Raw genomic sequence first — 20981 nt, 5'->3', positions numbered from 1 at the left:
TTCTACATCATTACGCTATTTCTGCGTCATTACGCTATTTCTACATCATTACGCTATTTCTACATCATTACGCTATTTCTACGTCATTACGCTATTTCTGCGTCATTACGCTATTTCTACATCATTACGCTATTTCTACATCATTACGCTATTTCTACGTCATTACGCTATTTCTGCGTCATTACGCTATTTCTACGTCATTACGCTATTTCTGCGTCATTACGCTATTTCTACGTCATTACGCTATTTCTACGTCATTACGCTATTTCTACATCATTACGCTATTTCTACGTCATTACGCTATTTCTGCGTCATTACGCTATTTCTACATCATTACGCTATTTCTGCGTCATTACGCTATTTCTACATCATTACGCTATTTCTACATCATTACGCTATTTCTACGTCATTACGCTATTTCTGCGTCATTACGCTATTTCTACATCATTACGCTATTTTTACATTACGCTATTTCTACGTCATTATGCTATTTCTGCGTCATTAGGCTATTTCTACGTCATTACGCTATTTCAACGCCATTATGCTATTTCTACATCATTACGCTATTCTACATTATTACACTATTTCTGCGTCATTACGCTATTTCAACGTAATTGCGCTATTTCTACATCATTACGCTATTTCTGCGTCATTACGCTATTTCTACATCATTACGCTATTTCTACATCATTACGCTATTTTTCCATGATTACGCTATTTCTACGTCATTACGCTATTTCTACATCATTACGCTATTTCTACATCATTACGCTATTTCTACATCGTTACGCTATTTCTACGTCATTACACTATTTCTACGTCATTACAGTATTTCTACGTCATTACGCTATTGTACATCATTACACTATTTCAACGCCATTACGCTATTTCTACATCATTACGCTATTCTACATCATTACACTATTTCTGCGTCATTACGCTATTTCAACGTAATTGCGCTATTTCTACATCATTACGCTATTTCTACATCATTACGCTATTTCTACATCATTACGCTATTTCTGCGTCATTACGCTATTTCTACATCATTACGCTATTTTTACATCATTGCGCTATTTCTACGTCATTATGCTATTTCTGCGTCATTTGGCTATTTCTACGTCATTACGCTATTTCAACGCCATTATGCTATTTCTACATCATTACGCTATTCTACATTATTACACTATTTCTGCGTCATTACGCTATTTCAACGTAATTGCGCTATTTCTACATCATTACGCTATTTCTGCGTCATTACGCTATTTCTACATCATTACGCTATTTCTACATCATTACACTATTTCAACGCCAGTACGCTATTTCTACATCATTACACTATTTCTACATCATTACGCTATTTCTACAACATTACGCTATTTCAGCATCATTACGCTATTTCTACGTCATTACGCTATTTCTACGTCATTACGCTATTTCTACATCATTACGCTATTTCTACATCATTACGCTATTTCTACATCGTTACGCTATTTCTACGTCATTACACTATTTCTACGTCATTACAGTATTTCTACGTCATTACGCTATTCTACATCATTACACTATTTCAACGCCATTACGCTATTTCTACATCATTACGCTATTTCTGCGTCATTACGCTATTTCAACGTAATTGCGCTATTTCTATATCATTACGCTATTTCTGCGTCATTACGCTATTTCTACATCATTACGCTATTTCTACATCATTACGCTATTTCTGCGTCATTACGCTATTTCTACATCATTACGCTATTTGTACATCATTACGCTATTTCTACGTCATTATGCTATTTCTGCTTCATTAGGCTATTTCTACGTCATTACGCTATTTCTACATCATTACACTATTTCTACATCATTATGCTATTTTTACATCATTACACTATTTCTACATCATTACGCTATTTTTCCATGATTACGCTATTTCTACGTCATTACGCTATTTCTGCGTCATTACGCTATTTCTACATCATTACGCTATTTCTACATCATTACGATTACGCTATTTCTACATCATTACACTATTTCAACGCCATTACGCTATTTCTACGTCATTACACTATTTCTACATCATTACACTATTTCTACATCATTATGCTATTTCTGCTTCATTAGGCTATTTCTACGTCATTACGCTATTTCTACATCATTACACTATTTCTACGTCATTACGCTATTTCTACATCATTACGCTATTTCTACATCATTACGCTATTTTTCCATGATTACGCTATTTCTACGTCATTACGCTATTTCTGCGTCATTACGCTATTTCTACATCATTACACTATTTCTACATCATTACACTATTTCTACATCATTATGCTATTTCTGCTTCATTAGGCTATTTCTACGTCATTACGCTATTTCTACATCATTACACTATTTCTACGTCATTACGCTATTTCTACATCATTACGCTATTTCTACATCATTACGCTATTTTTCCATGATTACGCTATTTCTACGTCATTACGCTATTTCTGCGTCATTACGCTATTTCTACATCATTACGCTATTTCTACATCATTACGATTACGCTATTTCTACATCATTACACTATTTCAACGCCATTACGCTATTTCTACGTCATTACACTATTTCTACATCATTACACTATTTCAGCATCATTACGCTATTTCAGCATCATTACGCTATTTCTACATCATTACACTATTTCTACATTACGCTATTTCTACGTCATTACGCTATTTCTACATCATTACACTATTTCTACATCATTATGCTATTTCTGCTTCATTAGGCTATTTCTACGTCATTACGCTATTTCTACATCATTACACTATTTCTACGTCATTACGCTATTTCTACATCATTACGCTATTTCTACATCATTACGCTATTTTTCCATGATTACGCTATTTCTACGTCATTACGCTATTTCTGCGTCATTACGCTATTTCTACATCATTACGCTATTTCTACATCATTACGATTACGCTATTTCTACATCATTACACTATTTCAACGCCATTACGCTATTTCTACGTCATTACACTATTTCTACATCATTACACTATTTCAGCATCATTACGCTATTTCAGCATCATTACGCTATTTCTACATCATTACACTATTTCTACATTACGCTATTTCTACATCATTTCGCTATTTCTACGTCATTACACTATTTCTGCGTCATTACGCTATTTCTACGTCATTACGCTATTTCTGCGTCATTACGCTATTTCTACATCATTACGGTATTTTTACATCATTACGCTATTTCTACGTCATTACGCTATTTCTACATCATTACGCTATTTCTACATCATTACGATTACGCTATTTCTACATCATTACACTATTTCAACGCCATTACGCTATTTCTACATCATTACACTATTTCTACATCATTACGCTATTTCTACATCATTACGATTACGCTATTTCTACATCATTACACTATTTCAACGCCATTACGCTATTTCTACATCATTACACTATTTCTACTTCATTACGCTATTTTTACATCATTACACTATTTCAGCATCATTACGCTATTTCTACATCATTACACTATTTCTACATCATTACGCTATTTCTACGTCATTACGCTATTTCTACATCGTTACGCTATTTCTACATCATTACGCTATTTCTACGTCATTACACTATTTCTACGTCATTACACTATTTCTACGTCATTACGCTATTCTACATCATTACACTATTTCTACATCATTACGCTATTTCTACATCATTACACTATTTCTGCGTCATTACGCTATTTCTACATCATTACGCTATTTCTACGTCATTACGCTATTTCTACATCATTACGCTATTTCTACGTCATTACGCTATTTCTACGTCATTGCGCTATTTCTACGTCATTACGCTATTTCTACATCATTACGCTATTTCTACGTCATTACGCTATTTCTACGTCATTGCGCTATTTCTACGTCATTACACTATTTCTACATCATTACGCTATTTCTACAACATTACGCTATTTCTACGTCATTGCCCTATTTCTACATCATTACGCTATTTCTACATCATTACGCTATTTCTACATCATTACGCTATTTCTACGTCATTACGCTATTTCTACATCATTACGCTATTTCTATGTCATTACGCTATTTCTACGTCATTACGCTATTTCTACGTTATTACACTATTTCTACATCATTACGCTATTTCTACATCATTACACTATTTCAACATCATTACACTATTTCAACGCCATTACGCTATTTCTACATCTTTACACTATTTCTACGTCATTACGCTATTTCTACATCATTACGTTATTTCTGCGTCATTACGCTATTTCTACAACATTACATTATTTCTACGTCATTACACTATTTCTACGTCATTACGCTATTTCTACATCATTACACTATTTCAACATCATTACACTATTTCAACGCCATTACGCTATTTCTACATCTTTACACTATTTCAACGTCATTACGCTATTTCTACATCGTTACGCTATTTCTACGTCATTACACTATTTCTACGTCATTACACTATTTCTACGTCATTACGCTATTCTACATCATTACACTATTGTACATTATTACACTATTTCTGCGTCATTACGCTATTTCAACGTCATTACGCTATTTCTACGTCATTACGCTATTTCTACGTTATTACACTATTTCTACATCATTACGCTATTTCTACATCATTACACTATTTCAACATCATTACACTATTTCAACGCCATTACGCTATTTCTACATCTTTACACTATTTCAACGTCATTACGCTATTTCTACATCGTTACGCTATTTCTACGTCATTACACTATTTCTACGTCATTACACTATTTCTACGTCATTACGCTATTCTACATCATTACACTATTGTACATTATTACACTATTTCTGCGTCATTACGCTATTTCAACGTAATTGCGCTATTTCTACATCATTACGCTATTTCTGCGTCATTACGCTATTTCTACATCATTACGCTATTTCTGCGTCATTACGCTATTCTACATCATTACGCTATTGTACATTATTACACTATTTCTGCGTCATTACGCTATTTCAACGTAATTGCGCTATTTCTACATCATTACGCTATTTCTGCGTCATTACGCTATTTCTACATCATTACGCTATTTCTACATCATTACACTATTTCAACGCCATTACGCTATTTCTACATCATTACACTATTTCTACATCATTACGCTATTTCTACATCATTACGCTATTTCAGCATCATTACGCTATTTCTACATCATTACACTATTTCTACATCATTACGCTATTTCTACGTAATTACGCTATTTCTACATCATTACGCTATTTCTACATCATTACGCTATTTCTACATCGTTACGCTATTTCTACGTCATTACACTATTTCTACGTCATTACACTATTTCTACATCATTACGCTATTTCTACATCATTACGCTATTTCTACATCATTACACTATTTCAGCATCATTACGCTATTTCTACATCATTACACTATTTCTACATCATTACGCTATTTCTACGTCATTACGCTATTTCTACATCATTACGCTATTTCTACATCATTACGCTATTTCTACATCGTTACGCTATTTCTACGTCATTACACTATTTCTACGTCATTACGCTATTTCTACATCATTACGCTATTTCTACATCATTACGCTATTTCAGCATCATTACGCTATTTCTACATCATTACACTATTTCTACATCATTACGCTATTTCTACGTCATTACGCTATTTCTACATCATTACGCTATTTCTACATCATTACGCTATTTCTACATCGTTACGCTATTTCTACGTCATTACGCTATTTCTACGTCATTACACTATTTCTACGTCATTACACTATTTCTACGTCATTACGCTATTTCTACATCATTACGCTATTTCTACATCATTACGCTATTTCTACATCATTACGCTATTTCTACATCTTTACACTATTTCAACGCCATTACGCTATTTTTACATCATTACGCTATTTCTACATCATTACACTATTTCTGCGTCATTACGCTATTTCAACGTAATTGCGCTATTTCTACATCATTACGCTATTTCTACATCATTACGCTATTTCTACGTCATTACGCTATTTCTTCGTCATTACGCTATTTCCACATCATTACGCTATTTCTACATCATTACGCTATTTCTACGTCATTACGCTATTTCTTCGTCATTACGCTATTTCTACATCATTACGCTATTTTTACATCATTACGCTATTTCTACGTCATTATGCTATTTCTGCGTCATTACGCTATTTCTACATCATTACGCTATTTTTACATCATTACACTATTTCTGCGTCATTACACTATTTCTACATCATTACGCTATTTCTACACCATTACGCTATTTCTACATCATTATGCTATTTTTACATCATTACACTATTTCCTCGTCATTACGCTATTTCTAGATCATTACGCTATTTCTACATCATTACGCTATTTCTACATCATTACGCTATTTCTACATCATTACGCTATTTCTGCGTCATTACGCTATTTCTACATCATTACGCTATTTTTACATCATTACGCTATTTCTACGTCATTACGCTATTTCTGCGTCATTACGCTATTTCTACGTCATTACGCTATTTCTACATCATTACGCTATTTCTACATCATTACGCTATTTCTACATCATTACGCTATTTCTACGTCATTACGCTATTTCTACATCATTACGCTATTTCTACAACATTACGCTATTTCTACATCATTACGCTATTTCTACATCATTACGCTATTTCTACGTCATTACACTATTTCTACATCATTACGCTATTTCTACATCATTACGCCATTTCAGAATCAGAATCAGAAAGAGCTTTATTGCCAAGTTAGCTTGCACACACAAGGAATTTTTTTGGTACTGAGGCTTCCAGTGGACATATACAAATACAAATACAACAAGAAACATAATATTACAAATTATAAGAATAAAGAATAAAAATATAAATATATGAGAATAAAAAGTATCACAGTTGGGTTTAGTCAGAATAGACATTTGCAGATTTACAGATTATGAACATATTTACAGTGTTTTGAATATTATAAATAAATAAATCTACATATAAGTATCACCTGAGTTGTAGGATATTGCACTAAACAGTGGGAGTATTGCACTTTAAGGCATATGCCTTGGGAGGAGTGTTAACTGTTCAGGAGGGAAATGGCCTGTGGGAAGAAACTGTTCCTGTGCCGAGATGTTCTTGTGGCCAGTGATCTGAGTCTCCGTCTTGACGGTAACAGTTCAAACAGGTGGTGTCCAGGGTGAGTGGAGTCTGTGATGATTTTACCTGCTCTCTTCCTCACTCTGGAAGAGTACAGGTCCTGGAGGTTTGGCAGGGGGGCACCAATAATCCTCTCCGCAGTCCGGACTGTCCGTTGTAGTCTCCTGATGTCTGATTTGGTAGCTGAACCAAACCAGACAGTGATGGAAGTGCATAAGACAGACTCAATGACGGCTGAGTAGAACTGAAGGTTTCTAGGTCATTGCGCTATTTCTACGTCAACCAGTGTTGTTTATGAATCTGAGCTCATGACTTGCGTTCACAGCCGTTGACCCCGAATCAGGCACCCGACCCGCTCCAGCTGTTCCGGTGACCCGCCTGTGGAGGAGGAGTGTGTGTGAGAGGAGTGTGTGTGAGGACGATCCCGAGCCACTCTTTACTCCCAGACCAGCCGGAGCAGCAACACGAGCGCTGCGCTCACAGACACACACACACACACACCGGCCCAGAGCTCAGGTGTGCAGACCATCTCATACTCTCTCTCACACACACACAGACACACACACACACACACACAGACACACACACACACACACACACACACACACACACACACACACACACACACACACACACACACACACACACACACACACACACACACACACACACACCGGCCCAGAGCTCAGGTGTGCAGACCATCTCATACTCTCTCTCACACACACACAAACACACACACAGACACACACACACACACACACACACACACACCGGCCCAGAGCTCAGGTGTGCAGACCATCTCATACTCTCTCACACACACACACACACACACACACACCGGCCCAGAGCTCAGGTGTGCAGAGCATCTCACACACTCTCTCTCTCTCACACACACACACACACACACACACACACACACACACACACACACACACACACACACACACTCTCTCTCTCTCACACACACACTCTTACACACACACAGTGTGTATGTCAGAGATTCAGAATCTTTATTTGTCATTATACAAAAGAGTACAAGGAAATTATCCGCAATCCTCCTATTCTGCCCAACAATCATTATACAAAAATGTGTATGTAGTCCCAGACACAGACACAGGAGAAGGACCCGGTGTACCTGTATCTGGAGAGCATGATGACCTGTGCTCGCGTGAGAGAGTACAACAGCAACCCTCCACTGCAGGTGCACTTACTGCCGGCCCGCAGACCTGAGGACGCGGTACTGCACACACACACACACACACACACACTGGTATTCTCATCGTTATCTGTTAATGACTGTGTCTTCTTCTCTCCCACTGTCTGAAGATGAATGGCGTGTCTCAGATGCTGACGTCTCAGACTCCAGGTCAGTCACGCTTTTACTCACTCATATTCTTCATTGTTGCGGCTCCTCTCTTCCCAGTCTGTCAGTAACACTTCCTGTCTCTATGAAGCCCCTCCTCCTGAAAAGCAAACTGTGCTCTGATTGGTCGGCTGGATCTGTGTGTTGTGATTGGTTGAGCGCTTCGAGTGTGTTTGGGATATGTCCCGCCCCTTACCATAACCCCCAGTTTAACACACTACTAACTAACTCAACCAGGCCCCGCCCCTTTATTCTCCTCATTAATTATTATAATGAGGAATATTGTGACGTGTTCGTTCCCGGAAGAAACTCAAGAAACAATGGAGGCGTTTCAGGAGTTCAGAAACACTGACACTGATATAGAGAACAACTGGAGCTTTTTGTGTCAAATGTACTTTGTAGTTTTTATCATATTTAGTCACCCTTGCTCTGTTTTCATTCAGTCTAGTTTTAGTCAATGAAAACTTGCCTTCGTCATGCTGCATAATGGATACATTTATAATAGGCTAACGATTATTTTGCTTAAAGTTATAATCACAACAATTGTTGTCATTTGAGAAATTTATATTTTCATTTCATCAGAATAATTGCACTTTAATATACAAGTACAAATCTAGAGAATGTCTCTTGCATGGTTTATTTGACCTAATCTAGTTTCCTGATTTTCTTGTTAAAAACAGTCTGTAATACAAAAACAAAGAGAAGTTTTAGTAATGCTTTTATTCTTTAACTACATTTTAGTCCCGTCTTTTTTCATCAACGATATTGCATGTTGATACAGTCACAGTTATGGTTTAATGACGTTGGTGTCGTCTCGTTACAAAATGAACACTACTAAAGACAGGTAAATATGCAGAAAAGCAGAACATGCTCTTTACGTCTGATGTGCCGCATGTTAACCCTCTGAGGTCTGAGGGGTTTTCTGGGTCCTGGAGGTGTTCGGACATGCTCTGACGTTTGTGCTTTTTTCAGTTATTTATAAACATGTTAATGGCAAAGGTGTAAATTCACTCTATATAGCACAAACGGGGCTACCGTAATATTTGAGCAACATGTATATACATGTTTGTATTTTTGAGAGAATATTGCTTATGCATGGTTATTGAAAAAACTAAAACTTAAAGTGTCTGAAATAAGGCCACAAAAGACATACTAATTATGTGTCCACAAGACTTTTGACTAATGAGTGTTGTTGCCTAGAGTTTTTGCTTCAAAATGATCTGAAAATCATCCTGCCTAATCATTTACACAAAACCTACATTGATTTAAATTTTATAAGACACCTTTTGTTTGGAAAGGCAATATGCGTGGAGGCGTGTTCACATCTGAGAAGACAAAGGCCGGATAATGTGCCGCATACATAATGAGCTGCATATTAATGAGCCTTTCACACAGGTGTGTCACAGGGTCCCAAAGAACGCAAGGACAAAAGAAATTATCTATATATACATATTTTACAATTAGAAATAGGTTACAATTACAACAACAATTACAATTTTAACAATATTTCAAGTGTATTCTTCCTTTGTAAAAAGTATACATTTTATCATGCGTATTAAAAAAGGTAAGGATTCAATATTTTGAATATTGGAACAAACACTATAATAAAATCTTAGTTGATAATTCAATATACCTACTTTATTTTTGACAAAACATCATACTAACTATGAGCAGAAATTGGTGAACAAAAGCGTACCTATTTAATGTGACAGTAGTCTTTTTTTACAGTCAAAACTTTATAATCTATCCAAAACTAATCACAAAATCTTGTCTAAACATTCATATTTAGTCTGTGACATTGTGTATGATATATTAGCATATACATGTGAATTTGCAGTTTGTTGCTTATACAGACATTTTATTTCAACATATTTCAGTATATTTTTACTCATCTTAGTAGGCTATAGCAATATAGTTTGGATGTGTTCATGTAAACATAACGTTTACTAATGTAGGTGCGAGAGTGAATGAACGACACAGACACGCGCTGTATAACTGTAGTAAACAAAACACGCGCGCTTGTGCCGTTCATTCATCATTTAGCCTACACACAGACACGCAATTCATATTTAAACAGTCTTTTTGCGGTTTATAGACACTATTCAATATCGCGATTAGAACAAAGCACTTAAGAATAAATGACTTACTACATCAGCTGGATCCGTTGCTCCTCGAAATGAAACTACCAGCACTTCTGGTACATTTTCCAGGGTTATTAGATAGTATTATTCCTCACAGTGAAAGGATACGCTGTGTACACAGCTGTTGTAAGATACTTACTAAACACGATGTGTTTTATAATCCAGCTGGTGGGCGTTGGCATGTTTGAATGGCTTGCCTTGCTTAGATCATTTGCGTTTGAATACCGCGCGCTCTCCGTGGGCGTGGCACATTAACGCGTAATCAGGTATAATGAGCTGGAAAGAAAAAGACTGACATCTCTCTCTTTTCATACAGATTACATTAACTGAGAATATTTGTTTTTTTATATAAATTAATTCATTTAAAAGAAGAGAGTTCAAGCTTCATTATGGAAAAACACTCGTGCCTGTATGACAAGTATTCGCGGAATTACAGTTAATTTTCGGACGCGTTTCAGAATGGACTTCACTCACAGAGTAAAAGCAAAACGCGCATCATGTTTATTTTTCTTTATTTGGCGAAAAGCACAACACTTTGTTTTTATTGTGAGTATCCACAAAAAAAAACGACACTTATCAGGATCTAATGATGTACAACACTTAATATGTAAGATCAAAATTAACAGAGTATTTTGAGTTTCTTTTGCACTGATAAGAAAAAAAGCGAGACTATCGCGCCAGGGGGTTAAAGCAAAGTTATGTCATGCTTTGTTGAATTTTTTCAAATTTTGAAATTTCACTTTACAGTATCTGTACGAACCCTGTTAATTCCATTCCGTTTCTTTGTATGTTTATAGCAGTTTCTAAGTGTTCTACGGGAAAAAGCAGAATCTGTGCTTTTTTCGTCGGATGTGCCGCATGTTACAGCAAAGTTATTTCATTTGATGTTTTGTTGTTTGTGTTGCTGCAGGGCCGGAGCCCACTAAAGTGCTGGAGATCATCTCAGTGTGTAACTGGGAGTCGCACCGGTCTCTGGTGCTGAAGGAACTGTTCCGCTCCATCAACACCAACCGGCTCTCGGCGCTGCACTCCATCCACGTCTACAGAGTGGAGCTGCTCTCTGAACACCTCACAGCGGACGAGACCGGCTCCACGCTAACGTACAAGGTGTGCGTGTCCCTGCCGGAGAAGAGTCCGGAGACCCTCGAGACTCCCGAGCCGAGCAAGACACGAGCCGAGTGTGTGAGGAACTCTTCTCAGGGAGTCCAAAGACTAAAAAAGTGTGTTAATGTCAGTGTGGACGCCGGCGAGACACGGGCGCAGCGCTTCCCTCTCCTGTCGCGCGTCGTTCCCGCGGGTCACCTGAAGGCGGAGAGGAAGACGTCGCTGCGCTCCGGCCGTATTAAGGTGAATCTCACAGCGTTTCTGTCATCACACACCCTTCCCTCGGGTCATTTTGACCAGGAAATCTTTTTTGAAAAATGTTTAAGGGTTCATCGGGGGGGTCCAAGACCGCAGGACTTTGGTTGCACTTGAATCACGAATAAACACAAAAAAAATTGAATGGATTTGGGAAAAAAGTAACAAATCCTTCCCTCGCTGGTCAATTTGAGCCCCTTAGGAATGAATGGAATGCGAGGAATGCTTCAGTACACAAAAAAAACTAAAAATGCTTAAATTGAAGTTAAGTCAAGTCAAGTCACCTTTATTTATATAGCGCTTTTTACAATACAGATTGTATCAAAGCAGCTTCACAGTGATAACATGAAAATAATATAACAGAGTTTGTTTCTAAAAGAAAATTGAGTCAACGTCCACCTTAAGCAAGGCAAATCAATAATATTATTGAATATTAAATGTCCCCAACTAAGCAAGCCAAAAGCCAAGGCAACAGTGGCAAGGAACCAAAACTCCATCAGGTGACAGAATGGAGAAAAAAACCTTGGGAGAAACCAGGCTCAGTCGGAGGGCCAGTTCTCCTCTGGCCAACGAAGGAACAGTGCATGATTTATGATTCGGGCAGCATTACAAGGCAGATTGGATCGGAACATTTAGAATATTTATCCATTTCCATCTTTTGGAAGTCCAAGTAATCACGCCGGTGTTGAGACGAGTTGTTGAGGATCAGTGCCGTCCACCATAGAGGGTCCATATCGCCGGTGTTGAGTCGTCTCTTCACAGGCTTTGTGATTGGCGTATCTGAAGTCTCCGTGAAAGGCTGGATACAAACTGGAGCTGACGAACGCCGTTTTTCTCGGGACTCGCGTCCCGAGATAACAGCAGGAAAGCAAAAAGGGAAAATAATTAGCGTAGCTGCTGTTCATAATGATTTCCATAACACGGGCGTAAATGATAAAAAACATGAAGACAGTGATTCTTGCGTCCCAGAGTCACCCCCCTCCGTCCCCCACTCAACTCAGCCCTGCTCACTGACCTCTACATCCCTCCTGCTGCTGAGACCCAACCACAATCTCACAATCTCTCCGCAGCCCAACCATACGCGCCGACCCGTTAGACTAAGGCTCTCGAGCCCCAAATTTACCAAAAAATTATTTTATAATGTGTAGATGTGTATCTGAACGCACACTGAAGGGAACTGACTTTAGGACCCAGCGGAACAGCTCATATAAGACCATCTAGAGTCATGAAATATCATATATTATTATTTCCCACAAGAAGTTGTGAAAGACACTCAATGTGAGATATTTGGAGCTGAATTAAAAGGGTTATGCGTGAAATTGTGAGTTATTTTGAATTTAAGTTGAAAGAATGTGAGGAATGTGCTTAAAGGACAAGTTCGGTATTTTACACTTAAAGCTCTGTTTTATGATCATTTCTGATGAAATCGAACGGTTAAGATTGAAATTTGGACACATGCTGCTGTCCCGGGAATTATCGGTTTCTGTGTTAGCACCCCCCCCTCTCCACAATGGTTTCATAAGGGCACTGGAAGAATCATTCATAAAACGCATTAAACTTTAGTTTACAAAGACGTGAAACTCATCGAGTGGTCTGGAGTGTTCACTGATATCTCACACAAAAATCGCTGCAAAAGATGATTTCCAACAGATTTATTCGTAGTTTTTGTCCAACTCCATTGACTTGTATAGGATGTTCTGTGAGGTACGGTATTACTCCGCCGCCGGAAATGGAAATGGGGTTGTTTGTATTCTTTCTGTAGTATTCCAGTCGCGGCATCGTAGGCTACGCTATCCAAACATTGACAAAGGTGCATTATCGCCACCAACTGGGCTGGAGTGTGTATTATTCAAGCTCTCAACGGAAGAATGTCCGGTTGTGAGGCGTTTGGAAAAATAGGTCCACAGTTTTACAACGAATGGTAAAACACCTGTTGGAAAGCATCTTTTGCAGCGATTTTTGTGTGAGATATCAGTGAACACTCCAGACCACTCGGTGAGTTTCACGTCTTTGTAAACTAAAGTTTAATGCGTTTTATGAATGATTCTTCCAGTGCCCCTATGAAACCATTGTGGAGGGGGGGGGGGGGGGTGCTAACACAGAAACCGATAATTCTCGGGACAGCAGCATATGTCTGCGATTTCAATCTTAACCTTTCGATTTCATCAGAAACGATCTTAAAACAGAGCTTTAAGTGTAAAATACCAAACCTGTCCTTTAAATTAATATTTATTTATTATTTATTGATCAAATCTAGTAATTTAAAGGTAAATAAATTTAAAAAAAAATAGAAAAAATATCAAAATGAGATAAAATAAGCTTTCTGGACACAAAAAAATGAAGTATAATTTTAGGGCTTCGGGTTTGACCCGCGAGTAAGTAAACCGATCTCTGAATGAACACCTCATCCTCTGACTGCAGGTGAATGGTAAAGCCTACGCTCAGGCTAAGCTGATGTTGGGTCGAGTGGGAGCGCTTCATCCAGCCAATCGACTGGCAGCGTATCTCACCGGCAGGATCAGACCAGTGCCTCTGAACACCAGATCACAGTCCAAACCACACCAGCTGGACGAGACGAGGCGCTCGCACTCCAGAGACTCCTGCAAACACACAGGTGAGATCTGGCACAACCATCTGTATAACAATATGGCCTAAAGTATACAATCAAAAGCTTTATTCAGGGTTCGTAGGCTTGATCGTTTCAAAGCAGCTCCACAGTAATAAATTGGAAAATAACAGAATCAGAATATTACCAGAGGTGTTAAGTCCAGGTTCAGAAAGTAAAAGTCCTCCTCAGTATTTTGTTTCAATCACCTAGATTTGCTAATTACAGCTTTTCACAGTTTTACAGCCTGGAGATTAGAACTAGAACTACTTTTACTTTCTGACCCTGGACTACACGTCTGAATATCACTGAATATAAAGTGTCTTCTAAACCGCAACAGTGAACCCGAACTCCATCAGCTGACTCGAATGGAGAAAAAGCATGAGTGACTATAACATCTGTAAACTTTTCTTACTGTGTCCTGTTTAGTGACACAAGCAGACCAGAGCAAAGGAGCTTTCAGAGCGCCAGCCACTCAAACTCTGGCGATCTACCAGGCTCCCGATGGCATCAAACGCACTCCAACACTCTACATATTCTCACATGTTCATAATCCCGCAGCTCCACCTTCAACATCTAATCATGTGACATCATCGAAGCCTGGGCTATTCCTGACTGCTGTAGCTCCGCCCCTCTCCGACCCAACCGCTGTAGCTCCGCCCCTCTCTGACCAGAACGTTTTAGCTCCGCCCCTCTCTGACCAGAACGTTTTAGCTCCGCCCCTCTCTGGTGCGCCTGCTGTAGCTCTGCCCCTCTCTGACCAGAATGCTATAACTCCCCCCATCTCTAGTGCACCCATTGTAGCTCCGCCCCTATCTGACCTGACTGCGGTAGCCCCGCCACTCGCTGGTGCAACCGCTGTAGCTCCGCCCCTCTCTGGACTGCCTACCGTATCTCCGCCCCTCTCTGTCCTGCCAGCTGTAGCTCAGCCCCTCTCACAGACTGAGACGGTCCTCCCGCCCCCCACTGTGGCTCTGCCCCCCGCTGTAGCCTCGCCCCTCTCCCAGACGGAGACGGTCCTCCCGCCCCCCACTGTAGCCCCACCCCTCTCCCAGACGGAGACGGCCCTCCCGCCCCCCACTGTGGCTCTGCACCCCGCTGTAGCCTCGCCCCTCTCCCAGAAGGAGACGGTCCTCCCGCCCCCCACTGTAGCCCCACCCCTCTCCCAGACGGAGACGGCCCTCCCGCCCCCCGCTGTGGCCCTGCCCCCCGCTGTAGCCCCTCCCCTCTCCCAGGCCGAGACGGTCCTCCCGACCCCCGCTGTAGCCCCGCCCCTCTCCCAGACGGAGACGGTCCTCCCGCCCCCCGCTGTAGCCCTGCCCCCCGCTGTAGCCCCTCCCCTCTCCCAGGCCGAGACGGTCCTCCCGCCCCCGGCTGTAGCCCCACCCCTCTCCCAGACGGAGACGGCCCTAGTGGCCCCGCCCCCTGCTGTAGCCCCGCCCCTCTCCCAGGTAGAGACGGTTCTCCCGGCCTCCGCTCTTCCTCCGGGTCAGCAGGTCGTCCTGGAGCCAGTTGCAGGGATGATGGGAGTGAACATGTGTCAGTTCAACGGGCAGACGATCCAGCTGGTGCCGGTTCCCTCGGCGTTACCCGTGACCAGCGCAGGTCAGTGCCACAACACACTCGACTGCTGCACTCTCCCAAACTCTGTGTGTCCATAAAGGATGTCCATCAAATGAATTCATAAAACTTAAACACATACACACTCATACACACACACACACACACACACTCTCTCTCTCTCTCTCTCACACACACACACACACACACACACACGCACACAGACACACACTCTCTCTCACTCACACACACACACATTCACACACACACTCACACATATTGCCGTCTGATTCCGTGTGCAGCTCTACGCAAACTGTGACATTATTAAATTCCTGTTTTATGACTGGATTCCATTTGTGTTTCCTGCATCAAATTTAACATTCTCACGTTGATTCTCAACAGGAAGTGCTCAACAGGAAGTGCAAACATCTACGCAACGCCCTCAGTCGACCAAATCTGTGTTAAATCCAGCACCTTCAGCAAAGCATTTTCCCTTCATCGCCACCACAATCCCCTCAGCGCCGGCACACACCAGCTTCTCCATCGGGAGCGGCGCACACAGCGGCTTCTCCATCGGGAGCGGCGCACACAGCGGCTTTCTAGCTAAGAATAACATGTTATCCTTCCGGATATTCCCACCGGCGTCCTCGGGCCTCCAACACACAGAACCAGGAGGAGCCGGATCCTCGGTGCTACTCCCTGGAGGATACAGGCTAATAAAACTGCCCATGCTGGTCCAACCCGGAGTGACTCCCGAGAAAGATCCGTCTGGGTCCACGGAAAACCCTCGGGAAGACACACACCAATCCTCCGTCCCCATCAAAACAGAACCCAGTGAAACACCACTCGCCACTGAAGAACATAAGGACATCAGTGGCACTGAAAAAGAGTCTGTGCGCATTAAGATCGAGCCTTATGAGGAAACCTCTGAAATCAACCCGAACCGTGACCCGAACGGAGTCTCGTCCCTCAAAACAGAGGAGCCGGACCGTGAGACGGACATCAGAACCTCTGAGAGCGGCGGCCCGTTTTCTGATGAATCCCGACAACTTCCGAAAACAAACATTAGTGGGGATTTTTCATGCTCTTTATTCGCGAGTCCGATCTCTGCGTTCTCAAAGCGAACATTCGCTGTGCCTTTACTTCCGACTCAAGCTAAAACACCAGAACACGCACACACACATACACACACACACGCGTGTGCTACACCTGTGGACGGGAACAGAAGACAGGACGAGGTCCAGAACCGCATCCAGTGGCTGTGGAAAAGAAACCCGTCGACTCTGTTCTCGGATGATCCTGGTTCTGGTTCTGAACTCGCTGTTAACGACTCAAGCGCTGCGCTCCTGTACTCCAGCGACGGATGGACCACTGAAGACAGTGTGAGTGTGACGGGTCCGACCCGGACCTACCCAATCATTCACCCCGACCCGACCATTACGCTTATATTTTATGCCCGAACTCGATGTCTGTTTCTTACAGTAAATACCTTTTTTTTTTGCAATATGCTGTATTTTATGATTGCTTGCAACGATAATTAAAGAAATACATGTACAAACACCGTTTCCCCAAAGCACAGCATAGACTTACTCGTTCCGAAACTGCTGTGGTTGAACAGGTGAAACAGGCACTAATTCCCCAGGAACTCAAACATTAAACAGTTGCACAACTATTTACACAAATATAGTACGAGTTATGAAGAGACAGTTAATGTTTCAGCGCCGTCCTCTGATTGCTGTAATGTGACCGGAGTAGTGCGCGGGAGCACATGCGCGAAACAGTTTTGTATAAATTATATATATAATGATAAAATAAAAAAGGAGGGAAACTGAGACGAAAGCATGAAGAGCGACAGATCTGAGAGAGGGGAGAGAGGAAATAAAATAACTTGGTTCGGTTCCCCCAACGCGCTGCCATCTGGTCCTCCACCAGCTGGGCGATCTCCTCCATGGTGCCTGGCGGTGGAGCTGGGTAGCCCTCGGTGGACAGCTTGACATTCCTCCGCCACCCGGTGGATGGCGACGGCTCCTCCGGTTTCAGGCAGCCGGCAGGAGTCCCCCGCTCCCTGCTCCTCCCCTTCTCTGGTGGACGGTAGCAGGCTCCGGTTAGCGGCGGCGACTCGCACACCATGCTCGATGGCACCGCGGATTCCCCACAGTGGCGAGGACTCTCTGACAGCGCGTTCCTCCCTCTTCCCAGTTTCGTTACCAGTGTAACGAGGTATAAGATTCAGGGAAGAAGGAGGCGGGAACAAACTTTATTTAAAATAAAACAAACAAAAACCAAAAGTACCGCCAGCAGCCCCTCGCGGACAACTGCTGGCTACCAAAAATAAAAGTCAAACAAAAGACAGGCCTGTTCCTCTCTCGATCTTCACAGTCGTCGCTCCTCCTTTATGCTTCCGCTCCTCCGTGAGAGATGCGAGACCGGTGTGCTCACAGGTGTTGCTCATTAACACTCGCACCACCGGCCTCGCGCCGTTCTCTCACGTCCCTCGGCCTCGTCCTGTTCGCCACAGTAGTTATTCTCAGTTACAAACCCGAACCCGCCGGCTATTCATTGAACATTTACCCGAACCCGCCCTGGAACCCGGGGGTTTTTCGGGACCCATCGGCTAGCAGACCTCAAGCAAGTGTCACTCAATACACCTGTAGTTGGAGGAAAAGTGAGTATTCGTATACTTCTAAAATCAGTTAATGTGTTAAATCGTCTCTGTCATTCGGAAATGGACAAAACACTGTTTTTTTTTTTTTATATATATATATATATACATTTGAATTCTGCCGAAGGCATTCAGAATATGTGTGCTACCCAAATAATGACTAAAAGTAAGTCTTTGAGAATAGTTCTGCCAAAAATGCCATTCGACAATAGAGGAGCAAAAGTCGAATATCGTTCAGTTAAAAAAAAAGAACGCACACTCACAATGACAGAAAGGGAGGCCAATTTCATCTTTGGCGATTTGTCGTTTTTTTTTCACATAGTAGGCTAATTGGAAGAAGAAAAAAACGATAAGCACGACGTAGCTACAGTCCGTTTTTGCATCGCTAAACCAGATGCTCCTTAGATCAAAAAATAATGTCATGTGTCATAATGATTTTATGTGAACCTGGCTTTACCGGCAATAGTCTCCTCCTTTTTAAACAAATTAGTTTTCAATTAATGTAAACTATTCGTGTGACTATGCCCCTGCGCAATACACACACATTACCGCGGGATGGCGGGTGTTCATTTCATAAACTGTACACAATGGTAACGTTAGCTTATTTAACCTGTTAACCTTTGCCAGTGCGCCGACGCTCTGAAGCGTTTTTTTTGTAGCCTATAAATTAATGTATATGTCCAAAAAACGGATAATGTCAAACTTTTTAGTAGTGCTATCGTGGCGTAATAATCTGTTTGGTTGTAAAATGTATTACCTGAATGAAATGAAATCGAATGTATCGTCCTGTGGAATCATTCATTCACAGACAGCTTACGAAGATGTTCAACTAATAAAGATCTTCATCGCTGGCAAAAATATGATGCATTTGCAGATTTGCTTTCACTAGACTATAAACTGTAGATCCACGGCCACTTCATCCAACGCTCTTGATGTTCTTAATCATCCTGTTACGAATCCGAGTCGAGTGTGACTGAACGCGCTTCAGACGATTCAGTGCGTGAGGAACTGAACAGATCATTCAGACTGATTCGCCAACCGATTTAGACAGATCTGCCAACGTGTTTGATGAAGTCTTTGAAGAGAATCGACTCAAAAGAGTGATTCATTTGTAAATTGAGCCCATACAAAGATACAGCGCGCTTGGAATAAACTCATCTAACAACATGTAATTGCATTAAAATAAAGTAACGAGAGGAACGTCGCCCAACGTAACATGTAAAAGTATACACCTTGTGACAGGGAAATACTCTGCTGCACGATCTGTGACAGTAGGCGCGGCGTCAATTATGTCACATATGCTAGGCTACACATGGAATTGTGCGAAAATATAACGATATTCTAAAAAGCTATTTTATGATCCCAACCCAACTTTGAGAATAAATAACGGCGATATTTTTTTATCGCCCGATAAGAGTCTCACGTTAATGCCGATAACGGCCCACCACTAATATATATATATATATGTGTGTGTTTCTTGAGTATAGAAAACTCTACTTACTCAAACAAACAAACTCTTTATTTACCATTGCATTGCAAACAAGCAAAGACGTTCCAACTGTGTGCGGCACTTCATTCACAATATTGTCAGGTTTACCGATAGGGCTGGGTACCGAGTTCGGTACTTTTTAGGTACCGACCGAATTGCCTCGATACTACCGAGTATCGAAACATGTCTTGTTTTTCGGTACCAAGTTTCGGTACCTAAGTGGTTAATCTCGTCAACGTCAGTGAAAAAATAAACATGCAGCATGATTGGCTGTGCCGGAAAAACACTAGTTTACGCGGCTGCCCAGAGACGTCGCTCGTCGCACGCGAGGCTGTAGTGTGTGTGTGTGTGTGTGTGTAAGCGTCCAACCCAGATAGAAAATATGTGGAAATGATCAAGTGTACCTAAATACCCGACTCTATGCCATAAGCACACAATGCAATATTTTCGATAAGATATTTGCTGCCAAGACCGGCAACACTGTAAATCTGATAAGGCACTTAAAAGCGCACAGAATACACTCGAGAGTAGAAAGTTTATCCGCCTTCGACTGCAAGAACTG

The 20981-nt window shown here is 41.2% G+C and overlaps 1 protein-coding gene across 4 annotated transcripts in view; it reads left to right on the top strand.

The window, feature by feature from the left end:
* The window catches only part of mgab (MAX dimerization protein MGA b), a 52149-nt gene that overhangs the window by 24269 nt on the left and 6899 nt on the right, over positions 1-20981 (top strand). For all 4 annotated transcript variants that reach the window (XM_077240221.1, XM_077240220.1, XM_077240219.1 and 1 more), the window contains exons 9-15: positions 7566-7756; positions 8340-8477; positions 8567-8606; positions 11655-12091; positions 14525-14717; positions 15138-16313; positions 16671-17650. In XM_077240221.1, the coding sequence (XP_077096336.1) occupies positions 7566-7756; positions 8340-8477; positions 8567-8606; positions 11655-12091; positions 14525-14717; positions 15138-16313; positions 16671-17650 (3155 nt within the window). The remainder of the gene's footprint in view (positions 1-7565; positions 7757-8339; positions 8478-8566; positions 8607-11654; positions 12092-14524; positions 14718-15137; positions 16314-16670; positions 17651-20981) is intronic.

Source organism: Siphateles boraxobius, unplaced genomic scaffold (assembly GCF_051911475.1).
Source record: "Siphateles boraxobius isolate OS27281-9 unplaced genomic scaffold, OSU_SipBor_1 222, whole genome shotgun sequence".
NCBI lineage: Eukaryota > Metazoa > Chordata > Actinopteri > Cypriniformes > Leuciscidae > Siphateles > Siphateles boraxobius.
This window is presented reverse-complemented; position numbering and strand designations above follow the sequence as displayed.